The following is a 15184-nucleotide window of genomic DNA, read 5'->3' on the forward strand; positions in this document are numbered from 1 at the left end:
TTCTTATATTTTGGACTGTACAGCCACCTAAGAACTCATGCTAAGAGTGGAAGCAAGTCTTCCTTGATCCCGAGGGACTGCCTACAATGATGACATTACCAGTTCATCCACCAAATGCCGACATTTACGTTCCTCACGAGACTGCTCCCAACCCTCCACATCTAATCCTATCAACATATCCTCCGATTCCTTTATTCCTCATGTCCTTCTCTGACTCAGGGTGACCATATTTTCTAAACCGAATCCGGAGACACACAGAAAAGTAGCCAGGACGGAAAATGTAGGTGGAGCGCGGCAAAGATTTTTTTGTTATTTTGATGCAAACTGAATCTGCAAAAGGCAGCGCCAGAACAGAGGCTGACAAGGTTCACTAGGTTGATTCCGGAGATGAGGTGGTTGACTTATGAGGTTGGGCCTATACACATTGAAGTTCAGAAGAATGAGGTGTGATCTTATCGAAACGTATAAGATTATGAGGGGGGCTTGACAAAGTGGACACAGAGAGGATATTTCCATTCATAGGCGAAACTAAAACTAGGGGACATAGTCTCAGAATAAGGGGCCACCCATTTAAAACTGAGGTGAGGAGAAATTTCTTCTCTCAGAGGGTTGTAAATCTGTGGAATTCTCTTCCCCAGAGATCTGTGGAGGCTAGGTCATTGAATATATTTAAGGCGGAGATAGACAGATTTTTGGGCAATAAGGGAATAAAGGGTGATGGGGAGCGGGCAGGGAAGTGGAGCTGAGTCCATGATCAGATCAGCCATGATCGTATTGAATGGTGAAGCAGGCTCGAGGGGCCAGGTGGCCTACTCCTGCTCCTATTTCTTGTGTTCTTATGTTCTTAACATTCCCCCTGAATAACACGGCCGCTGCTCACAGCATTGGACGGCCTCAATCACCGGCTCCTCCCCCTCCTCGCAGCCCGACACTCACCCAGACCATCCCAGGTTGCGGAGTGCGCTCTGATCCAGCTCCCGGGACATCCACAGGCTCCTGCCGCCCCTCATTAGTCCAGTTACCAGCTGTTACTCCAACATTTTGGCTCCGGGGTTTTGCTTCAACCGAATGTCACAGGACTATGTGCAGATTCGGTGGAGGGGGGTATCGGCTTTGGTGGCTGGGGGTTGCGGGAAGGGGTAGAACATGCGCACTGCGGCCACATGGCGCCATCTTTGCAAAAATTAAAGGCCCTCGGTGAGGCCACCCCTTCTACTGGTTTGAAAACAGGAGACTGACATCCCTCCCACCAATCAGAACCCGTCCTGCCGCACAGCCCCGCCCACTTTATTGATGGACCTCAGGGCAGCTTGGGGTCACGTGCCTCCTGATTTGAACCCGCGCGTTTCTCGGGGACGAGTTTTCGGAACTGGGTACGCTTTCGTAGACGTCATTTGTCTGAGGACACAGTTCCTCATCCGGGGACTGTCCCTGGAAAATAGGGATGGATCAACTCGCTGCAACAAAAAACTCTCCTCGTTTTCTCCTGTTTTTTTTTTGGCAATTATCTTCAAATCTGTATCTCCCGTTACTGGTCCTCCTGATAATGGAAAGCATTTTCTCTAAATCTACTCCATCTAAACCCCTCATAGTTTTGAATGCAGTGACTATCTGCACGAACATTATTGTATCCTTCTGCGCATATGAGCTGCTGGCTCCGCCCATTTTTGCGCATATGCGCTGTCATCAAGGATCGACTGCTCATGCGCAGTACCTCACAGTGCAGCTGTCATACAGCGTGGGCCACACTTTCCTCAGCTCTGTGGGAGAAGGCCCCAGAGAAGATTGGATCGCAAGGGGAGAGAGACAGGGGGAAGGAGAGAGATAGGAGGGAGAGAGAAGGGGTTGGGAGAGATGGGGTTGGGAGAGAGAGGGGGAGGGAGAGAGATCAGGGGGAGGGAGAGAGATCAGGGGGAAGGAGAGAGATCAGGGGAAGGGAGAGAGATCAGGGGGAGGGAGAGAGATCAGGGGGAGAGAGAGAGATCAGGGGGAGAGAGAGACAGGGGGATGGAGCGAGATAGTGGGAAGAGAGAAGGAGGTGGGAGAGATGGGGGAGGGAGAGAGAGGGGGAGGGAGAGACAGTGGGAGGGAGAGAGATCGGGGGGGGAAAGAAAGGGAGATGGAGAGAGATCGAAGTGGGTGGGAAAGACGGGGGAGAGAGAGAGTGGGAGGGAAAGAGATAGGAGGGAGCGAGGGGGGAGGGAGGGAGAGACAGTGGGAGAGAGAGAGATCGAAGGGAGAAAGTATGGGTGGGAGAGACGGGGGAGGGAAAGAGAGTGTGTGAGAGGGGGTGATAAATCGGAGGTAGAGAGAGGGGGAGGGAGAGAGAGAGGGTGGAGAGATCGGAGGGAGGCAGGAGAGAGAGTGGGAGGGAGCGAGAGTGGGGAGAGAGATCGGAGGGAGAGAGAGGCGTGAGAGTGAAGAGGAGGAAGAAATCAGACGGAAAGAGAGGGGAGAGATCTGAAGAAGGAGGCAAAGAGTGGGGGAGAGAGAGTGAGAGAGAGGAGGAGGGAGAGAGAGAGGCAGGAGAGAAAGGGGGAGGGAAAGACAGATCAGAGGGAGAGAGAGAGGGAAAGGGAGAGGAGCAATTGGAGGGAGAGAGCGGGGAGGTAGAGAGGGCGCGAGAGGGGGAGAGAGAGGAGGATCGGAGAGTGAGCGGGGGAATCGGAGGGGTGAGAGAGGATGTCAGGAACTCGGTGGTGGGGGAAGGAGTAAAGAGTATGGAGAGCACAGTCAGGATGGCGGAAGAATGTGATCTCGGTCAAAAGGGAGCGAGAACGTGGTCCAGATGGTAAGACTGGACGAAATCTGCAAATCACGACACTGTCACTATTCACTTCATAACACATTAAACCTGTTAACAATCCATGACCCACACAAAATGCCCCATCGATGGAAGGGGCGGTGGGTGGGGCGGGGGAGTAGATCGGGAACTCGGGCAGTGGGGCAGGAACTTGATTGGGGGGGTGGGGTGGTTAAGAAGGTCTTAACCCATGAGAGTGAGCTCTGTTCTGTCTGGAGTCGGCAGTCAGAATGGCTCAGAGCAGTCAGTCGAGGAGGCAGGAGCTCTGAGCAGCGCGAGTCCGGGGTCGGCGAGAGGCCTATAAAGGCCAGCGGGAGTCGAGCACTTCGAGCAGTCAGTCGAGGAGGTGGGAGGTGTGTCGCTGAGGCGTGACTCCGGGGTCGGTGAGAGGCGTACCGGTGCAGCTACAGGGAGAAGGCAAAAAAGAAGTAGAAAGAAACAGAAAGGTGACGTCACAGCCAAGGGGGTAAGTGATTGGCTGGATTGGTGAGTAGTTTTTATTTTTTCTCTTCTATAACAGTCAGTAACCTTTAACATTGTTGTTGCCAATTTAAGTGTATCTAAGGGTTAAGGCATGGCAGGGGAGCTCGGTCACGTGATATGCTCCTCCTGTACCATGTGGGAACTCAGGGACGCTTCCGGTGTCCCTGACGACTACGTGTGTGGGAAGTGAATCCGCCACCAGCTCCTGACGGACCGCGTTGCGGAATTGGAGCTGAGGGTGGATTCACTCTGGAGCATCCACGCTGCTGAGAACGACGTATGTAGCACGTGTAGCGAGTTGGTCTTACCGCAGGAGAAGGGTCCACAGCCAGCTAAGGAATGGAAGACCAGCAGGAAGAGTAGTGCAAGGAAGGAAGTGCAGGGGTCCCCTGTGGTCATCCCCCTGCAAAACAGATACACTGCTTTGAGTACTGTTGAGGAGGATGACTCATCAGGGGAGGGCAGCAGCAGCCAAGTTCATGGCACCGTGGCTGGCTCTGTTGCACAGGAGGGCAGGAAAAAGAGTGGGAGAGCGATAGTGCTAGGGGATTCAATTGTGAGGGGAATAGATAGGCGTTTCTGCGGCCGCAACCGAGACTCCAGGATGGTATGTTGCCTCCCTGGTGCAAGGGTCAAGGATGTATCGGAGCGGGTGCAGGACATTCTAAAAAGGGAGGGAGAACAGCCAGTTGTTGTGGTGCACATTGGTACCAATGACATAGGTAAAAAAAGGGATGAGGTCCGACGAAACGAATTTAAGGAGCTAGGAGCTAAATTAAAAAGTAGGACCTCAAAAGTAGTAATCTCGGGATTGCTACCAGTGCCACATGCTAGTCAGAGTAGGAATCGCAGGATAGCGCAGATGAATACGTGGCTTGAGCAGTGGTGAAGCAGGGAAGGCTTCAAATTCCTGGGGCATTGGAACCGGTTCTGGGGGAGGTGGGACCAGTACAAACCGGACGGTCTGCACCTGGGCAGGACTGGAACCAATGTCCTAGGGGGAGTGTTTGCTAGTGCTGTTGGGGAGGAGTTAAACTAATATGGCAGGGGGATGGGAATCAATGCAGGGAGACAGAGGGAAACAAAAAGGAGACAAAAGCAAAAGACAGAAAGGAGATGAGGAAAAGTGGAGGGCAGAGAAACCCAAGGCAAAGAACAAAAAGGGCCATTGTACAGCAAAATTCTAAAAGGACAAAGGGTGTTAAAAAAACAAGCCTGAAGGCTTTGTGTCTTAATGCAAGGAGTATCCGTAATAAGGTGGATGAATTAACTGTGCAAATAGATATTAACAAATATGATGTGATTGGGATTACGGAGACATGGCTCCAGGATGATCAGGGCTGGGAACTCAACATCCAGGGGTGTTCAACATTCAGGAAGGATAGAATAAAAGGAAAAGGAGGTGGGGTAGTATTGCTGGTTAAAGAGGAGATTAATGCAATAGTTAGGAAGGACATTAGCTTGGATGATGTGGAATCTATATGGGTAGAGCTGCAGAACTCCAAAGGGCAAAAAACGTTAGTGGGAGTTGTGTACAGACCTCCAAACAGTAGCAGTGGAGGGCATCAAACAGGAAATTAGGGGTACATGCAATAAAGGTGCAGCAGTTATAATGGGTGACTTTAATATGCACATAGATTGGGCTAGGCAAAATGAAAGCAATACGGTGGAGGAGGATTTCCTGGAGTGCATAAGGGATGGTTGTCTAGACCAATATGTCGAGGAACCAACGAGGGGGGAGGCCATCTTAGACTGGGTATTGTGTAATGAGAGAGGATTAATTAGCAATCTCGTTGTGCGAGGCCCCTTGGGGAAGAGTGACCATAATATGGTGGAATTCTGCATTAGGATGGAGAATGAAACAGTTAATTCAGAGACCATGGTCCAGAACTTAAAGAAGGGTAACTTTGAAGGTATGAGGTGTGAATTGGCGAGGATAGATTGGCGAATGATACTTAAGAGGTTGACTGTAGATGGGCAATGGCAGACATTTAGAGACCGCATGGATGAACTACAACAATTGTGCATTCCTGTCTGGCGTAAAAATAAAAAAGGGAAGGTGGCTCAACCGTGGCTATCAAGGGAAATCAGGGATAGTAAAGCCAAGGAAGTGGCATACAAATTGGCCAGAAATAGCAGTGAACCCGGGGACTGGGAGAAATTTAGAACTCAGCAGAGGAGGACAAAGGATTTGATTAGGGCAGGAAAAATGGAGTACGAGAAGAAGCTTGCAGGGAACATTAAGACGGATTGCAAAAGTTTCTATAGATATGTAAAGAGAAAAAGGTTAGTAAAGACAAACGTAGTTCCCCTGCAGTCAGAATCAGGGGAAGTCATAACGGGGAACAAAGAAATGGCAGACCAATTGAACAAGTACTTTGGTTCGGTATTCACTAAGGAGGACACAAACAACCTTCCGGTTATAAAAGGGGTCAGAGGGTCTAGTAAGGAGGAGGAACTGAGGGAAATCCTTATTAGTCGGGAAATTGTGTTGGGGAAATTGATGGGATTGAAGGCCGATAAATCCCCAGAGCCTGATGGACTGCATCCCAGAGTACTTAAGGAGGTGGCCTTGGAAATAGCGGATGCATTGACAGTCATTTTCCAACATTCCATTGACTCTGGATCAGTTCCTATCGAGTGGAGGGTAGCCAATGTAACCCCACTTTTTAAAAAAGGAGGGAGAGAGAAAACAGGGAATTATAGACCGGTCAGCCTGACTTCGGTCGTGGGTAAAATGATGGAATCAATTATTAAGGATGTCATAGCAGCGCATTTGGAAAGAGGTGACATGATAGGTCCAAGTCAGCATGGATTTGTGAAAGGGAAATCATGCTTGACAAATCTTCTGGAATTTTTTGAGGATGTTTCCAGTAGAGTGGACAAGGGAGAACCAGTTGATGTGGTATATTTGGAATTTCAGAAGGCTTTCGACAAGGTCCCAAACAAGAGATTAATGTGCAAAGTTAAAGCACATGGGATTGGGGGTAGTGTGCTGACATGGATTGAGAACTGGTTGTCAGACAGGAAGCAAAGAGTAGGAGTAAATGAGTACTTTTCAGAATGGCAGGCAGTGACTAGTGGGGTACCGCAAGGTTCTGTGCTGGGGCCCCAGCTGTTTACACTGTACATTAATGATTTAGATGAGGGGATTAAATGTAATATCTCCAAATTTGCAGATGACACTAAGTTGGGTGGCAGTGTGAGCTTCGAGGAGGATGCTATGAGGCTGCAGAGTGACTTGGTTAGGTTAGATGAGTGGGCAAATGCATGGCAGATGAAGTATAATGTGGATAAATGTGAGGTTATCCACTTTGGTGGTAAAAACAGAGAGACAGACTATTATCTGAATGGTGACAGATTAGGAAAAGGGGAGGTGCAACGAGACCTGGGTGTCATGGTACATCAGTCATTGAAGGTTGGCATGCAGGTACAGCAGGCGGTTAAGAAAGCAAATGGCATGTTGGCCTTCATAGCGAGGGGATTTGAGTACAGGGGTAGGGAGGTGTTGCTACAGTTGTACAGGGCCTTGGTGAGGCCACACCTGGAGTACAGTTTTGGTCTCCTAACTTGAGGAAGGACATTCTTGCTATTGAGGGAGTGCAGCGAAGGTTCACCAGACTGATTCCCGGGATGGTGGGACTGACCTATCAAGAAAGACTGGATCAACTGGGCTTGTATTCACTGGAGTTCAGAAGAATGAGAGGGGACCTCATTGAAACGTTTAAAATTCTGACAGGTTTAGACAGATTAGATGCAGGAAGAATGTTCCCAATGTTGGGGAAGTCCAGAACCAGGGGTCACAGTCTAAGGATAAGGGGTAAGCCATTTAGGACCGAGATGAGGAGAAACTTATTCACCCAGAGAGTGGTGAACCTGTGCAATTCTCGACCACAGAAAGTTGTTGAGGCCAATTCACTAAATATATTCAAAAGGGAGTTCGATGAAGTCCTTACTACTTGGGGGATCAAGGGGTATGGCGAGAAAGCAGGAATGGGGTACTGAAGTTGCATGTTCAGCCATGAACTCATTGAATGGCGGTGCAGGCTAGAAGGGCTGAATGGCCTACTCCTGCACCTATTTTCTATGTTTCTATGTTTCTATGATTCTATGAATGACTCTTTGCAAAATTACTGATTGCATAGGCAGGGCGGTTCTAATTACACACTCCAGAGAAATTGCTCGTTGTGTCTTATCCTCCAAGGGACCCAATCAGCAATTAGATCATGTGATCAAGGGGACCCAATCAGAGCTTTAGATGTTAAAAATAAATGTGTCCAATTTTGAACACCTCTGTTTAATCTCCCCTAAAACCTTCTATGCTTTAAGTAGAACCACCCCCAGCTTCTCCAACATAACTGAAGTCCCTCATTCCTGTTTCCATTCTAGTAAATCTTCTCGGTGCAGGCTCGAAGGGCTGAATGACCTACTGCTGCACCTATTTTCTATGTATGTTTCTATGTACACTCTCTCCAAGGCCTTGACATCCTTCCTAAAGTGTGGTGCCCAGAATTGAACACAATACTCCAGCTGGGGCCTAACCACTGATTTATAAAGGTTTACCATCACTTTATTGCTTTTGTACTCTTTGCCTCTATTTATAAAGCCCAAGATCCCTTATGCTTTTTTAACAGTCTCCCACCTTCAAAGGTTTGGTTTTGGTCTCTCATTGACTGTGGTTGTCAGTTTCTGTTTGCCTCTCCCTCTCTTTCCATTGACTATTCCTCCCCATTTGGGCCACAATTTGCTTGCTATATCTGACACACCCCTGAACATGACCCTATCTTGTTGACGTGTTGGTCACAAGCCGCGTTCCCTGGGCCGCTGACTTCATTTTGTCTGCGATGCCAGTTGCTGGCATGTCAATAGACCATCGTGCATTGAATTGGTTTGTTCCTTTGCAGGGAGAGTATTTCTCAGCATTCAAACAAGCCCAGAGACGTGAGGATGACATTGCGATAGTGAACTGCGGGTTGCGAGTTGCTTTCAAGGAAGGCACCGACGTTGTGGAAGAGTTGGGGCTGAGTTACGGAGGCATGGGGCCTACCACTGTGTCTGCAATGAAGACATCCGAACAACTTCTTGGGAAGTAAGCCTCATCAGAAGTGAAATAATCTTCCAAACCATAGTCTTTTCCGTCAAAGAACAGCACAGAAACCATAGCTCCTTCCATGCTACAGTCTTCTATCTCCTGAAATGACACTTTTCACTTGCTCTGAGTAACATCAATAAGTAAAGTTTTTCAATCATGGCAGGGAAGCAAGAGTACGTGATGTGCTTCCCATTTTAATATCGATTGGTTGGTTATACAGGCAACTCTCGATTATCCATACACAGATCCAACGGAAAACCGTTGTAACGGGATTTAAAATTCTGTTGCTAACAAGTGAAAAGACAGTCCCAAATAATTTGGGAAAATCTCCTTCCAAACACTGTGCTCATTTGTATTTGCTCATTCCCTCTCTCACACAGTCTCTCTCCCACTCACCGTAAAAATCACCCTCCTCTGCCCTTGCTTTGCTGATGTGTGTGTGCGCGCTGCTGACATTGGGAACGGGGGCAGAGTCGACACCCGGTTTCAGGCACAGAACCTGTACATGCATGCTGGTAATGTCCATCATTTGTTACTGTTTGTAGCTGGTTGTATCGATTCATTAAAGTTTTAACTTATAAATGTAAATTCGCCCCAACAATTGTATTTATTCATTAAATTTTTAACTTATAAATGTAAACTCGCCCCAACGATTTTATTTATTCATTAAAGTTTTAACTTTAAAATGTAGACTCACCCGAACAGAAAAATCGTTTACCCGGAATAGCCCAATCCCCGACGAACCCGGATAATCGAGAGTTGCCTGTATTAAGTGCACATGATTGGTGTGGTATGACATCCTGGATTAAGTAGTCAGAATTTACACCCTCTATCCACAGAGTGTGAACACTGACACTGACCCCCATGGAGCAGGAAGACAGATAGACAATTGCCCCCGGACACCCACTTGCCTCTGAGTCAGAAGATGGTGGGTTGAAGCTTCTCTGGGATACAAGCAAATAGCCTGGGTTGACAGTTCAGCACAGTACTGAGGGAGTGCCACACTGCCGTCGGGGCTGTTTTTTAGGGTGCGGTATGTAGTGGCTATGGTACCGGACTCTAAACCCAGAGGTCGTGGGGTGAAATGCCACCATCTGGAATGCACGGCCTGAAAGGGCAGCGAAAGCAGATCCAATGGTAACTTTCAAAAGGGAATTGAATAAATACTTCAAAAAAAAATGCAGGGTTACAGGGAAAGAGCAGGGGAAGTGGGACTATCTGAATAGTTCTCTCAAAGAGTCGGCATGGGCACGATGGACTGAATGACCCCCATCTGTGCTGTATCTGTCTATGATTCTACGATTCCTTGCAGAACAACTTGAGATGGGCAATAAATGCAGCCTTGCCCACATCCCATGCAAAAATTAAAATATACTAAGTACTGTCCGCCTTATACACTTTCTGAGTCTCTTGCGCACTACGATGTTAAATTGATGGGGGTCTCTGATGCTACTTCAATTGTGCCCTGTTTAGAAAGTGGAACGAGGAGCTTCTCCAGGAAGCCTGCTCACTGCTCGCGGCTGAGCTCACGCTGTCGCCCTCTGCTCCTGGCGGGATGGTGCAATTTCGCCGCACCCTGAGCCTCAGCTTCTTCTTCAAATTCTACCTCAGCGTCCTCCAGAAGCTGGGACAAGACTTCAAGAGCGTACGTAACCGCCAGCGACGGCCGTCGTGCACTGCCGATCCCACAAGTCGTACAGGTTACAGAGAAACATGGAAATTTACAGCGCAGAAGGAGGCCATTTCGGCCTATCGTGTCTGCGCCGGCCGACAAAGAGCCACACATAGAAGCATTGAAAATAGGAGCAGTAGTAGGCCATTTGGCCCTTCGAGCCTGCACCACCATTCAATGTGATCATGGCTGATCCTCTATCTCAACACCATATTCCCGCTTTTTTCCGATACCCTTGATGGCTTTTATTTCTAGAAATCTATCTATTTCCTCTTAACTATATTCGGTGACTTAGCCTCCACAGCCTTCTGTGGTAGAGAATTCCACAGGTTCACCACCTTCTGAGTGAAAAAATGTCTCCTCATCTCGGATCTAAATTTCCTAACCCGTATCCTGAGACTGTGACCCCTTGTTCTAGACTTCCCAGCCAGGGGAAACATCCTCCCTGAATCCAGTCTATCAAATCCAGTCAGAATTTTATACGTTTCAATGAGATCCCCTCTCATTTTTCTAAACTCCGAGGCCCAGTCGACCCATACAACAGTCCTGCCATCCCAGGAATCAGTCTGGTGAACCTTCTCTGCACTCCCTCTATGGCAAGTATATCCTTTCTTAGGTAAGGAGACCAAAACTGCACACAATACTCCAGGCGCGGTCTCACCAAGACCCTGTATAACTGTAGTAAGACATCCTTGCTCCTGTACTCAAATCCTCTTGCAATGGTCAGCAGCTTTGAAGATTACATATAAACCCATGAACAATGAACAACGGCGGACAGGTAAAGAGCATCCGGCCCAACCAGTCCGCCCCACACAACCACGACACCCCATGTATTACAACATTCTACACTCCACCCCACCCGGAGCCATGCGATCTCCTGGGAGAGGCAATAAAACAGATAAAAACTCAGGCCAATTGGAGAAAAAAATCTGGGAAAATTCCTCTCCGACCCATCCAGATGGGTCCTCTGTGACCCATCCAGGCAATCGAAACTAGTCATTAAGAATCATACCAACATCTTCCGCCTCCACACACAGATTAGCCTCATGGTCTCTAATAGGCCCTACCCTTTCCTTAGTTATCCTCTTGCTCTTAATATATTTCTAGAACATCTTTGGGTTTTTCTTGATTTTACTTGCCAAGAACTTTTCATGCTCTCTCTTAGCATTCCTAATATCATTTTTAATTTCACCCTTGAACTTTCTATATTCCTCCAGAGATTTTACACTATTTAGCTGTCGGTACATGACATAAGCTTCCCTTTTTTTCTTTATCCTCCCCTGTAAGTCCCTAGACATTTAGGGGGCTCTAGAATTGTTATTCCCACCCTTTTTTTTTAAGGGCACATGTTTGGCCTGAGCCCTCTGGATCTCCTCCTTGAATGCCTCCCACTGCTCTGACACTGATTTACCTACAAGTAGCTGTTTCCAGGCCACTGTGGCCAAATCACTTCTCAACTTAGCAAAGTTAGCTTTTCCTCAATTTTGGACTTTTATTCCTGGTCTATCCTTGTCCTTATCCATAACTACCTTGAACCAGACTGAATTACGATACCCCTTCCACCTGCCGAGCTTCATTCCCCAAAACTAAATCCAGAACCGCCCCCTCCCCTGTTGGGCTTGTTATATACTGACTAAAAAAGTTCTCTTGAATGCCGTTTAGGAATTCCGCACCCTTTATACCCTTCACACTATATTTGTCCCAATCAATATTAGGGTAGTTGAAATCCTGTACTATTACTGCCCTATAGTTTTTGGACTTCACAGAAATTTGCCTACATATTTGCTCTTCTATCTCCCGTGCACTGTTTGGGGGTTTATAATACATGTCCAGCAGTGTGATCACTCCTTTTTTATATTTCAATTTGACCTATATGGCCTAATTTAATTATCTCTCTAACATATCATCCCTCCCCACAGCAGTAATTTTTAAAAAATCAATACCACGATCCTCCCCCTTTTTTACCCCCCTCTCTATCTTGTCTAAAAATCCTGTAACCAGGAATATTGAGCTGCCAAACCTGCCCCTCTTTCAGCCATGTCTCTGTAATGGCTATAATGTCATACTCACAAGTGTCTACCTGTGCTCTCAGCTCATCCGCCTTATTCGCTATACTCCTTGCATTGAGGTATATACCATTTAGCACAGGAAGACCTCCTTGATTACTACTTATAAGCCCTGATTCCTCTGTCTTACAGATTCACTTTCTACATTCTTGCTTTCCAATTTCAGCTTTATTTCCTTCTCTATTGAATTTGTTCTCAGGGTCCCATATTGCTGTTGTGCCCCTGGGAGGTATGGGCCATAAAAAACAAATGAGAGTGGACCACATATCCTATCTCACTATTGGGGGTCGGACCACCTGGGCAAAAGAAGTGTCCTGTGTCTATTGACAGCACTGTGTCAGGTAATGATTTGGAGGCAGGATGGAACTTACGGCAGGACGCACAGCAAACTGTCTAGTTTGCAGCAAAAGTCTATTTACTCAGCAAACAGAGTCTATTTAAAAAGAGTCTCCACAAACTACAGCAAACACAACTCATGACCGTAGCTGCAGCAACTCGAGTAGATTGGGCCTATGCTGTCTGGAGTTTTGAAGAATGAGAGATGATCTAATTGCAACATAAGATTTTGAGGGGGATTGACAGGGTGGAGTCTGAAAGGATGTTTCCCCTGGCTGGAGTGTCTAGGACTAGGGGGCACAGTCTCAGGATAATGGGTCGGCCAGTTAAGACAGAGATGAGGAAGAATTTCTTCACTCAGAGGCTTATGAATCTTTGGAATTCTCTGCCCCAAAGGGCTGTGGATGCTGAGTCGTTGAGTATATTCAAGGCTGAGATAGATTTTTGGACTCTAGGGGAATCAAGGGATATGGAGACCTGGCAGGAAAGTGGAGTTGAGGTCGAAGATCAGCCATGATCTTACTGAATGGCGGAGCAGGCTCGAGGGGCCCTGTGGCCTACTCCTGCTCCTAATTCTTATGTTCTTTTGTTCTTAACTTCTCGCAATAAAAGCAGGGTGATTTCCCCAACAAAATAGTTGCATACAAGTTATGTGCATCAAATCAATCCCAGTCACTTATAGCAATGTAGTCTCCAGGCATGAATGATGGAGGAATTATTCAATCATCCTCATTCTGGTCGGGAATAGTGGTGTCACTATATGCAGCCAAGAAACTTTATCGATCTCACTGAATTGGTCACAGGGCTCAGCCGATTGCTGATTGGTTTATGAAGGGTTACCACCGGGAGCTCTGTGTGTTGTATTGACCATCAGATTGGAGAAAGGGCATTATCACCTTTAAGAGAGGGCAGCATGGGACATCCCCGATGGTGCCAGGTACAAGGGATCTGAAAAGGAAGGAAAAGATCAGGATGTTGGCCTTGTTCTCACGTTGAGGTGGCCTAATTGAGGTTTTTAAAGTTAATGAAATGAATGCACGCAATTGGTCCGGAGAAGCTGGTCAAAAGGAAGAACTGAAGGACAACAGACACATTGTGTAAGCTATGGGAAGTAGTGTAATCCCTTCTCTCTCTAACCTTTAGAATCCTTCACAAGACCTATCCTTTCATACAAACTTCAGTCTCCTAACCGTCCCACCATGGATTGGCCTCCTTCCCATTCTCCGATTTATTTTCTCTCTTCCCTTTCTGGAAATATCTGTTTCTAGGATATTTCCTGCATCAAAGGCGCTAAACAAAGGCATCCTGTTGTTGGAGAGGAGAAGATGTAGCTGACATCAACCAAAATGGGGTGTGCTTATTGGCATAACATTTGCAATGTTCCAATTTGATACATTACAATATCAACTGCATTACAACAACAACTTCAATTCAAAAAGTATTTGATTGGCTGTGAAGTGCTTTGGGATGTCCTGAGGTCATAAACAGTGCTATAGAAATGCAAGTCACTCCTTCCCTCCCTCCCTTCTTTCTTTCTTTCTTGTTTTCTGTCTATCTATATATAAGCAGGAAAGCAAGTCATTTGAGCCAACAAGGGTGACCGTTTTTGATAGCTGTCAGCCCCAACTTTCATACGTTCTCCCTGATCACATCAATCCATCTCAAAAGTGTTTCACACAAAGAATTACTTTTTCATCTGCTGTTGTTTAGGTAAAACTCGTACATTAAAATGACTGGCTGTTTGATTTCCCCTTCCTCCCTCTAGGATTTTCGAGTTGAATCCATTCCGCCAGAGTACGTCAGTGCCACGGAATTATTCCACAAGGACCCTCCCTCGGCGATTCAGCTGTTCCAGGTTAGTAGGACCCAGCGATTACACCCACCAGGCTTCCCGGGTGCGCATCTTTAACCCTTGCAGTCACCTTGCCTTCCCAAATAACCAGAGCTTTCCCAACAATCAGTAAAACGGATACACATGTCATTTTTACAGGGCTTAGGGGAAAGGAGCAGTGAGCACAAAACTCAAATTCCCAACTTTTCCGTTACAATTATCGACAGGAGGAATTTCGCCCATCCTTCCATCGGACACATTTCCCAAAGGCTCCATTTAATTATTCAAAAAGAGTCGGGTTGACTCTTTATAGTTTTGTGTCAGCCGCCTCTTAGTCAGAAGGTTGTGGGTTCAAGTCCCACACCAGGGATTTGAGCACATAATCTAGGCTGACACTCCAGCGCAGTGTCAAGGGAGTGCTGCGCTGTCAGAGGTGCCGGCTTCCAGATGAGGCGTTAAACCGAGGCCCCGTCAGGTGGCCATAAAAGATCCTACGGCACTATTTCAAAGAAGAGCAGGGGAGTTCTCCCTGGTGTCCTGGGCTAATATTTGTCCCTTAAGTAAGATCGCTAAAACAAATGATCCTGTTACTATTACATTGCTGCTTGCGTGACCTTGCTGTGCACCTTGTTAATTTGGTGTCATCCTAATTGGCATCTTATAAAGGTTGGAAGCTTGTTGCCATGGGAATGAGGCCATATGGGATCTGGCCTCCCACCAGCCAATGGGTGCAAAGGAACAATCGGTCCATACACGGACTGGAAAATGTACCCCTCCATCGCCCAGGCTGTAAGGTTCTATGATTCTCTGAATGGCCAATTGGGCAAGTTGCCAATGGCTGACTGGTGCATGTGGAACCACATCGAGCTGTGGTGTTGACCATGGATGCGCCAACTCACAG

General features: G+C 47.2%; 1 protein-coding gene across 1 annotated transcript in view; it reads left to right on the top strand.

The window, feature by feature from the left end:
- The window catches only part of xdh (xanthine dehydrogenase), a 178034-nt gene that overhangs the window by 67838 nt on the left and 95012 nt on the right, over positions 1 to 15184 (top strand). The window contains exons 13-15 of the mRNA XM_070884265.1: positions 8191 to 8375; positions 9852 to 10023; positions 14218 to 14307. Coding sequence (XP_070740366.1) covers positions 8191 to 8375; positions 9852 to 10023; positions 14218 to 14307 — 447 coding nt within the window. The remainder of the gene's footprint in view (positions 1 to 8190; positions 8376 to 9851; positions 10024 to 14217; positions 14308 to 15184) is intronic.

This window comes from Pristiophorus japonicus, chromosome 7 (genome assembly GCF_044704955.1).
Source record: "Pristiophorus japonicus isolate sPriJap1 chromosome 7, sPriJap1.hap1, whole genome shotgun sequence".
Classification (NCBI taxonomy): domain Eukaryota; kingdom Metazoa; phylum Chordata; class Chondrichthyes; family Pristiophoridae; genus Pristiophorus; species Pristiophorus japonicus.